The sequence below is a fragment of the Dromaius novaehollandiae genome, chromosome W (genome assembly GCF_036370855.1).
Source record: "Dromaius novaehollandiae isolate bDroNov1 chromosome W, bDroNov1.hap1, whole genome shotgun sequence".
NCBI lineage: Eukaryota > Metazoa > Chordata > Aves > Casuariiformes > Dromaiidae > Dromaius > Dromaius novaehollandiae.
In genome coordinates this window covers 3,091,462-3,101,688 of record NC_088130.1, presented here as the reverse complement: position 1 = coordinate 3,101,688, position 10,227 = coordinate 3,091,462, and the positions used below count along the sequence as shown (strand labels likewise).

The following is a 10,227-nucleotide window of genomic DNA, read 5'->3' as shown; positions in this document are numbered from 1 at the left end:
ATCTGCATTCATGTTTAAGTGAGTGCTGTTAGTGTTTATGTGGGGGCTGGTAAAGGCAGTGCTCTGTCTGTGGCAGTCTCTTGGTCAGCTGTCTTTGTGTCCTGTGTGTGGATGTATGTGTGTCTCTGGGATACACGCTCAGCCTCACTACTGGCCAGATCTGCAAACAGCAACAGCAGCAGCTGCATCCATTGGACTGGGACAGAGAGACCTCCTGGGTCTAAGAGTGCACCAGGCTGGCCTTCAGCAGCCAGGAAGGAGGAATTCCCCAGGTCCCGGAGTCAGCTGGATGCAGCAGCTCTCATTAACACTCAGCTTTCTAAATTGCCAGCTATTTGATTTTGACCAATGTCTCCCCCCCAAAAAACATGAATAATTTCTTCAAAAGGCATTATAACAGTCAACCTACAGTAGGTATGTTTTTAAAAAACATCTCAGCTAATGAAACTGAAGAGTAAAATATGCACATTTTTTTCAGCAAGTATTTCCTGTTGATTTCAGTGAATGCTTTGTCAGCAAAATCTTAAGTGAAATATTCCATCAAGGTCTCAGAACCCTGTAAGTGGTTAGAATAAAACATTATAAAATGATATGGGCATACTAGACTAGGAAACTGTTATCAGCAGTTTAAGCGTAGAGCTCTAGTCCAAAGTTTTTATATTGCAGGTATAATGTTGTACCTTAAGCGTCTCCAACGAGATGGAGATTGGAAGATTGACTACTTGCAGAAGTTTTGATGCTTGTTTCATTCATGTGTGTCCTGCATATTTGAGCAGTCTGAGTCCTAGTTTTATGAAATGGGTACCACAGGCTTTTAATAGCTGAATTCAGTTTCTTTTCATGCCAGACTATCAGATATTCACTTGCATACTGGTGGCTTTGAAGTATGTCAAAACACTTTTTCCTGCAGAAAATTTATTTTCAGAACACAATGTCCTTCTAAGTGCTACTAACTGAAGAGAGGTAAAGCTTGGCATTCACATTTCATATGTGAATTAATGATGAATATTCAATTTTTTTTTTTTTTTTTTACATCTTATGATAAGACCAGTTAAATCCAAGTAGGTGTTTCTTTAAATACATATGCTTTTCATCTGTTCCAAACTGACGATACATTTGATACTGCTCATAAAACTATGGACAAATCATAGGCTAATTCCTCCCATGACAATGGTCTGTGCAAGGTGCAGAAGAATATTTCACATTTCAGTTGGGAATTGGCCTTAGCAACAGTGGGAAATTTTGTAGAATATCAGGTTTCAAACATGCAATCAAGGTTTATATCATTAAGTTCAAAAGCTTCCCACAGTAAAAGTAACAGAAACCCTAGTGGCTGAGGAACACAATTTGTTGAACAGAGGCCAATTTAACTTGTCACTTTATGAGAAACATTTTGAACAGCTCACTTGCAGTGATTACAAGGCAAGATGTTTACCTATTCAGCTCTTGTTTCCCTGCTCCAAACAGCAGTGTTTTCCTACTAAATTCACTGAGGAAAATGCAGCTACATCTTCTAGATTTTTCCTTCTAGCAATAAACACGATATATGCAGTTAAGGAAAAACAACTTTAAAAGATTTAACCACAGTAAAACCTTTACAGAAATGTGACTAATTTTTCTAGCCAATCACAAATAATCAAATTCATATTATGAAAACAAAATGTTTTTTTCTTTTGTGGCAATAACTAATCTGGTATGCACAAAACCAGCTCTGTTATCTAATCATTGTATAGATGTTTCAGCAATAGAAAAGGCCAAGCAAGTATATGTAAGGAAGTCCAGTTCCTTTGTGACAAAGAGGTGTTGTACTGGTGGTACCTGGGTGGGTTTTGGTTGAACTCTTCCTCATGCCCCACCTATGTTTCTTTCAGATAGCCCACCCTAAGTAACGTTGAAAGGAAAGACCAACAAGCATTACTGTGCAAACAACCAGAAAGACTAGACTCAATGGCACAGGATCAGAGGTCTGCATGGAAGGCAGAACACAGAATGCATGGAGCCTGACTTGTGGATGCAGTATCAGAATGCATACAGTGCTGGACTGAGAATTCATTTCATTGTTATGTTCACAGATTGCAATAACTATGATCTTGTCCAAATTTACAAGATTTTAGGGAGAACGCACTTCATCTAAACTGAAGTAATTATCTAAGTTCCTGTTGATGTAAGACATGCCTAGAACTTTGGCTGATACAAAGAAACACGTCCACTAAGGCACCCCGAGGCAATCTGACAGTGTGTTGGAGAAAACTTTGTTGTCAGTACCACATCGTTGTGAGAGTAGAGGGAACGGATTTCCTGCAAAGGACCAGCTTCTTTGGGTAAACAATCGACAAGTTCATTGCACTGTGTGTCAAATCCCAACAAGCGGATCCCATAGCCATGTGGGGAGGAAATCATCCGGCCATCAGGGCTGAAACAGAGTTCTTTGATGTAACCCCGGCCTACGTTGGCTTCTTCAATGCAATGAGTTAAACGCAGGGAACAACGAGGTGAGACAGGGCGCAGAGGGGCTCCTTCCTGGAATTCATAGACACAGGTCCACTAAAGAGGGAGGCAAGGAAAGGAACATGGGATGAGCATAAAGACCTCAATTACTCATTCACTCTTGCTGCAGGTGACATGAATGACAGGAACAGCCAACACTGCTTATTTATTCTTTGATAAACATTTACTATGAACCATTGGAAACAGACTGGCTCTTTGGCCTCTTCTCCCCTTTTAACTAAACTGACTACACAAAACAGTGTCAAAACTGCTTTTTTAATTAAATGATGAAGCAGGTACATCTGCTACGTGTAATCTTTCAAATCTAACTTTTAAACTGGAGAGAGGCAAGTCTACTCCTTTAGAGAGGAGTCTACTGTAATTTCTGAAACTGAAGTCTAAGATAAACTAGAACTCAGCCTACAGTGATTTACAGTCACTCACTGGCATTTTGTACACTCGAATGGAAAAAATATCTTACAAAAGGCAGAAATGGATAGATTTAAAAGAAGGTTGCCAAACAACTCTATAGCCAGTATCTTACCTGGGAGACAGTCTGGTATTTTAATGTGCAATCTATGTACATATTCTCAAACCAAAGTAATTCCGTTATGATAAACTAAGTTTATATCATTGTGAAAGATTCAGACAGCATTAAAGGTTTGCAGCCCCAAGATAAAAAGAACTGTCTCTAGTTTTGTTTCATGTATTCTATTAAAGTAAGAACAAAGAGAACAAACACCCTGTATGAAAGCTCGTGGAAAAGAATAAGGCAAGCACTAGGACAGTGGGAAATGATACTGACATAATTTTAAACTAACCCAATCTGATATTTGTATTTTCAGAAAGTACTGTACAACATATAACAGTTTGATAAGTTAACAGACCCAGTACAGAAATTAAAAACAAATCTGTTAAGCTCCCACCAAATACTTTGCACTATATTTGTAGGAAGTGAAAGTTACCAAGAGTAGCTTTCATACAAAACAAATCAATTTACATCAGTTATTATATTAACTAAGCTGATTATCATTGGTAAAATATTCAAATATGACTTTTTGGTTTTTGGAAAACAAGAAAGACCTCAGTCTCTTGGCACACTAAATAGGGAGGTTTGCACAATTGTCACAACAATGATTTGAAATAACCTTATGAGAACAAGATGGTCACAAGAGGGCAGAATCCAGCTGTTCTAAAGGTTCTGGCCTGTCTTTAAATTATGAGGAAACCTGAGTTAACCCAGAAGCTACTTTCTCTAGAGCAGGTGCTCCCAAACTGCAGCTTGCAGGCTCTTGCCTTTTGTATACAGCCCATGAAAAGGTTTTTTTTTTTTTTTTTATTATTTCTGACTGTATTACAGACTGTTTTAAAAAAAAGCTCCAGTGTGCTATCCCATCCATTAAGTGGCATTTCACAAATAAAATCTGAGGAAACATAGTCCAGAACTGTGGCCTCAGAGTCTGTCATGACTTCTTTAAAGCAATATTTTAGAGCAGTAGTTCTGAACTGCAGTCCATGGAGAAGGTTGCATACTAGCTGGAGCTGGTCTTACAACCTCACAGTATTTCAACTAAAGGCTTGAAAAGGATTCTGTTGGTTCTAAAGGTTGATGATGTGCCATGTGCTCCAAAATTGCAGTATTTTAGGATTAGAGTTTGCACTGAGGCACTTTGCAAAGGTATACAAAACATCACTGGAGTTCCTTATGCTCAGATGTATGGCATGGCAGTTTTAAGTAAATGCAAAAATATGCCATGGGATTTTTCATGTCAGTGTAGAAGTAGCCTCTAAAAAGCATCCACTAGCATAGCAGGAAACACATTATCCTTGGCAGACTGAATGATGAAAAACATTCCAAAGGGACTTGAGGAATTCAGAGGGGCAGTCTGCTTGACCTAAACCATGATTTCCAGAACACAATTCTATAATCCTGTTTCTTTTCCAAATGCCCTTCTTCATATTTTGGCAGGTATATATTTAAATCATATAGCTGGAAGCACAATTACTGTTTGAATACTTTTAAGAGTTGTATACTTTAAGAAACATTCCACAAAGCAGCTAGGCAACAGGAGCATTGGCACTGGAGAAATGAGCTGACAAACTTCATAAAGTTCAACAAAGGCAAAAGCAAATCCTGCACCTGGCTGGAATAGCCCCCATGCAACAGGACAGGCTGGAGCCAACTGGCTAGAAAGCAGCTTTGCAGATAAGGACCTGGGGGTCCTGGTAGACAAGTTGAACATGAGACAGCAGTGTGCCATTGCGGCAAGGAAGGCTGACCCCCATCCTGGGCTGTGTTAACAAGAGTGGAGCCAGCAGGGCAAGGGAAGTGATTCTTTCCCTCTACTCAGCACTGGTGAGTGCACCTGGAGTACTGTGTGCAGTTTTGGGCTTCCCAGTACAAGAAAGACACAAACACACTGGAGTAAGTCCATCAGAGGTCACCAAGATGATTGGGGGGCGGGGGGAGCACATGACATACAAGAAAAGGCTGAGAAAGCTGGGTTTGTTCAGTGTTAAGAAGAGAAGGCTCAGGGGGATCTTATTATGGCATAACAACTACCTAATGGGAGGGTGCAGAGAAGATGGAGCCAAACTCTTCTCAGAGGTGCACAAGGATAGGATGAGAGGCAACAGGAACAAGTTGGAACATGGGAAATTCCAATTAGATATGAGGAAAAAGTTTTGCACCATGAGGATGGTCAGACATTGGAACAGGGGCCCAGAGAGGTTGTGGGAATCTCCATTCTTGGAGTTTTTCAGAAGTTGACTGGACAAGGCCCTGAGCAACCTGCTCTAAGTTGGCCCTGCTTTGAGCAAGAGGTTGGACCAGAGACTTCCAGAGGTCCCTTCCAACCTAAATTAAATCTGTGCTGCAGAGTGCAGCTAACAGATGTAGCCAACAGATGCAGAAGTTTGCGCAGAAGGGCACACAGAAGGGGACCAGCAGCTCTGCTCAGAACAGGATACACATCCTCAGCAATGGTGGTGATGCACCACAGGGCACGGTCTCCAGTAGCCATTAGAGCAACTATCCCTGCAATGTCAGAGGCTTTGACCCAGATGGAGCTCCAGAAGAAGGATGCAGCTCTGCAAGTCTCGAGCTGCAGGGAGTGCCTGGGGGCTCTTGCCGAGGCTGGGGCAGCAGGAGATGGTCTTCTAGCCTGCAGGAAATGTGTGGTCCTTGAGGATCTGTGTCATCGATTTAAGGCGCTGCAGGAGGTCAGCAGACTGCGCAGCATCAGAGATTACGAGAAAGAGATTGACTGGATCTTCTCTGAGACCCTGCAGCTTCGAGAGCCCAAACCCCCAACCATGCTGAAGGAGGGGCAAGCAAAGTCTGGGTCTGTCGGAGTCGGGGGGCAGTGGAGACTCCCAGGATCACAAAGACTGGAAGCTTGTGACTTCTGGCACCAGGAGGAAGGCTCCACCTCAAGATTTGCAATTACAGAACAGAGTCAGTACCCTCATAGCTGATGAGAGGCTGGGACCTTCGTCCAATGAAGCATCTGAGCCGGCTAAACCTGAGCCACACAGGAGCACCAGGAGAAAGTGGTGAACGATAGCAGTGGGAGACTCCCTGCTGCGGGGTCGGAGGCACCCATCTGCCAGCCTGACCCGCTGTCTAGAGAGGTTTGCTGCTTGCCAGGGGCTTGAATCCAGGATGTTGTGGAAAGACTGCCAAGGCTTGTCCGGCCCTTGAACTATTACCCCCTGCTGCTCTTCCATGTGAGCAGCAATGATACTGCCAGGGGAGACCTGGAAAGTGTCAAGCATGACTACATGGTTCTGGGGGTGATGATCAAGGGCATGGGGGCTCAGGTGGTCTTTTCCTCGTTCCTGCAGGTGAGAGGGGAGGGCATGAGGAGGAGTGGATGGCTCCTGTGGGTCAACAATTGGTTGTGCAGCTGCTGTCAACAACAGGGTTTTGCTTTTTATGACAATGGGACCCTCTTTGACGATCGAGGATTGCTTGGAAGAGATGGGATCCACATGACTAAGTGGGGCAAACAAGTGGGGACAACAGGCTGACCAACCTATTGAGAAGAGATTTAAACTAGGGACAATGGGGGAGGGAGAGGATGATCAACAGTCATGGGAGGAAGGGGTGGACCAGGCTGGCAAGCAAAGTACGTGGGGTCATGTAAACAGCAGGGACCTTGTAATCAACAAAACAGGGCTGAAGGAGACCCACCCCAAGCGTATCCACATAAATAAGAAAAGCTCTCAAACCCTTTCTGGGAAATCAGCACAACTGGGCGCCTCTCTGAAGTGCCTGTACACTAATGCACACAGCATGGGGAACAAACAAGAGGAATTAGAGGCATGTGTGCAGTTACAGAGATATGTTCTCATTGGGATCACAGAGAAGCGGTGGGATAGCTCACATGACTGGAATACTGCCATGGATGGATACAGGCTCTTTAGGCAGGACAGGCCAGGAAGGTGAGGAGGGAGAGTTGCCCTTTATCTGAGAGAGCAGCTGGAATGTGTGAAGCTCTGCCTTAGGATGGGTGATGAGCCAACTGAGAGTTTATGGGTCAGGATTAGAGGGCAGACCAACATGGGCGACATTGTGGTGAGTGTCTGCTACAGACCACCTGATCAGGAAGAAATAGTAGATGAAGCCTTCTTCAGACAACTGGAAGAAGCCTCGCATTCACAGGCCCTTGGTCCTCATGGGGGACTGGAACTACCCCGATATCTGCTGGAGGGACAAAACAGCAGGGCACAAGCAATCCAGGAGGCTTCTGGAGTGCATCGATGACAACATCCTAACACAGATGATCGAGGAGCCGATAAGGGAAACTGCTCTGCTAGACCTCATAGGTATAAACAAGGAAGGACTGATGGGGGAAGGCCTGGGCTTCAGTGACCATGAGATGGTGGAGTTTAGGATCCTGAGAGCAGGGAGCAGGGCAAAAAGGATCATAACCCTGGATTGCAGAAGAGCAGACTTTGGCCTCTTCAGGGAACTGCTTGGAAGAATCCCATGGGAGACTGTCCTGAAGGGAAGAGGGGTCTAGGAGAGCTGGTTGATATTCAAGGATCACCTCCTCCAAGCTCAAGAATGGTCCATCCCAGCAAGCAGGAAATCAAGCAAAGGCAGCAGGAGGCCTGCATGGATGAACAAGGTGCTCCTGACTAAACTCAAACATAAAAAGGAAGCATACAAGAGGTGGAAGAAGGGACAAGTGACTCGAGGAATATAGAGACACTGTCCAAGCATGCAGGGATGGGGTTAGGAAAGCTAAAGCCCACCTGGAGTTGAATCTGGTGAGGGATGTGAAGGGCAACAAGAAAGGCTTCTATAAGTGCTTAAGCAGCAAAAGGAAGACTAGGGAAAATGTGGGCCCACTGCTGAATGGGAATGGGGACCTGGTCCCAAAAGTCACGGAGAAGGCCAAGGTACTGAATGCCTTCTACGCATTGGTCTTTACCAGTAAGACCAGCCTTCAGGAATTCCAGGTCCCTGAAACCAGTGGGAAAGTCCAGGGCAAGAAAGACTTACCTTTGGCTTCTATAGGTATATCAGTAGCAAAAGGAAGACTAAGGAAAATGAAGGCCCTCTGCTGAATGGGAATGGGGCCCTGGTGACAAAGGACACGAAAAAAGGCATGGTTACTGAATGCCTTCTTCGCCTCAGTCTTTACTGGTAAGACCAGCCTTCAGGAATCCCAGGTCTCTGAGACCAATGGGAAAGTCTGGAGCAATGAAGCCTTACCCTTGGTGGAGGAGGATCAGGTTAGGGAATATCTAAACAAACTGGACATACACAAGTCCATGGGACCTGATGGGATGCACCCACAAGTGCTGAGGGAGCTGGCCAATGTCATTGCAAGGCCTCTCTATAAACATTGAAAGGTCATGGTGATTGGGAGAGGTTCCTGAGGACTTGAAGAAAGCAAATGTCACCCCTATCTTCAAGAAGGGCAAGAAGAAGGATTCAGGGAAACACAGGCGAATCAGCCTCACCTCGATCCCTGAGAAGGTGATGGAGCAAATAATCCTGGATACCATTTCCAGAAATATGAGGGACAGGAAGGTGACTGGGAGTAGTCAGCATGGATTTATGAAGGGGAAATCATGTCTGACCAACCTGATCACCTTCTATGATGAGATGACTGGCTTGGTGGATGAGGGGAGAGCAGTGGCTGTTGTTTACCTTGACTTCAGTGAGGCTTTTGACACTGTCTCCCATAACATCCTCATTGACAAATTGATTAAGTATGGACTAGATAAACGGACAGTGAGGTGGATTGAAAACTGGCTGAACTGCTGGGCTTAGAGGGATGCGATCAGTGGCACAAAGTCCAGCTGGAAGCCAGTCACTAGTGGTGTCCCCCAGTGGTCAATACTGGGTCCAATATTGTTCAATATATTCATTAATGACCTAGAGGATGGGACAGAGTGTACCCTCAGCAAGTTTGCTGATGATACAAGACTGGGAGGAGTGGCTGAGACACCAGAGGGCTGTGCTGCCATTCAGAGGGACCTGGACAGGCTGGAGAGATGGGCAGAGAGGAACCTCGTGAAGTTCAACAAAGGGAAATGCAGGGTCCTTCACCTGGGGAGGAATAACCCCATGCACCAGTCCAGGCTGGGGGCTGACCTGCTGGAAAGCAGCTTTGCAGAGAAGGACCTGGGAGTCCTGGTGGACAACAAGTTGACCATGAGCCAGCAATGTGCCCTTGTGGCAAAGAAGCCAATGGTATCCTGGGTTGCATTAGGCAGAGCATTGCCAGCAGGTGGAGGGAGGTGATCCTCCCCCTCTACTCAGCCCTGGTGAGGCCACATCTGGAGTGCTGTGTCCAGTTCTGGGCTCCCCAGTAGAGGAGAGATATGGAACTACTGGAGCAAGTCCAGCGGAGGGCTACTAAGATGATGAAGGGACTGGAGCATCTCCCATACGAGGAGAGGCTGAGAGAGCTGGGACTGTTCAGCCTGGAGAAGGGAAGGTTCAGGGGGGATCTTATCAAGGTGTATAAATACCTGATGGGAGAGTGTAAAGAAGATGGAGCCAGATTCTTATCAGTGGTATCCAGTGAATGGACAAGAGGCAATGGGCACAAATTGAAATACAAAAAATTCCACTTAAATATAAGAAAAAGCTTCTTTACTGCAAGGGTGACTGAGCACTGGACCAGGTTGCCCAGAGAGGTTGTGGAGTCTCCATCCTTGGAGATATTCAAAACTCAACTGGAGAAGGTCCTGGGCATCCTGCTCTAGTTGACTTCTGCTTTGAGCAGGGGGGTTGGACTAGATGACCTCCAGAGATCCTTTCCAACCTCAACTATTCTGTGATTCTGTGATCTGTGATTATTCTATGATCCTAGTGCAGGACACAAAGCTTCTTATAAAGAGGCCATTAAAAAGTAGAGCTTTATAATCTCAAATCTAAAAATTGTTTCTAGTTGCAGTGCATTAGGAACTCAGCTGACTGATCCATAGATGCAAACTCCACATTTACCTGAAAATAAGGAATTTGTGATGTAGTTCTATGATTTTTAAAAAGTATTTTTAATAAGAAGCATCAAACACTTCTTTGCTTTACCTCCTGGTCATCTGTATTACTTGAGCACCGAAGAAGGGTAGCCCACCCTTTTGGATGGAGCTGTAGTGATGTAATGCAGTTCCCACGGTCCCTATCTCCAGGAACTTCTGGTGTTAAAACCTCCAGACTATTTCGTGGTGATACACCTAGGAAGGAAAGCCAACTGTAAGTTTCATTGACACTAT

At 44.8% G+C, this 10,227-nt stretch overlaps 1 protein-coding gene across 2 annotated transcripts in view; it reads right to left on the bottom strand.

Annotated features, from left to right (window-relative positions):
* Window positions 1–1,005: 1,005 nt before the first annotated feature.
* The window catches only part of LOC135324502 (DDB1- and CUL4-associated factor 10-like), a 39,725-nt gene continuing 30,503 nt past the window's right edge, over window positions 1,006–10,227 (bottom strand). For both annotated transcript variants that reach the window (XM_064501038.1, XM_064501039.1), the window contains 2 exons: window positions 10,043–10,188; window positions 1,006–2,544 (listed from right to left, as the gene is read on the bottom strand). In XM_064501038.1, coding sequence (XP_064357108.1) covers window positions 2,176–2,544; window positions 10,043–10,188 — 515 coding nt within the window. In that variant the 3' untranslated portion in view covers window positions 1,006–2,175. The remainder of the gene's footprint in view (window positions 2,545–10,042; window positions 10,189–10,227) is intronic.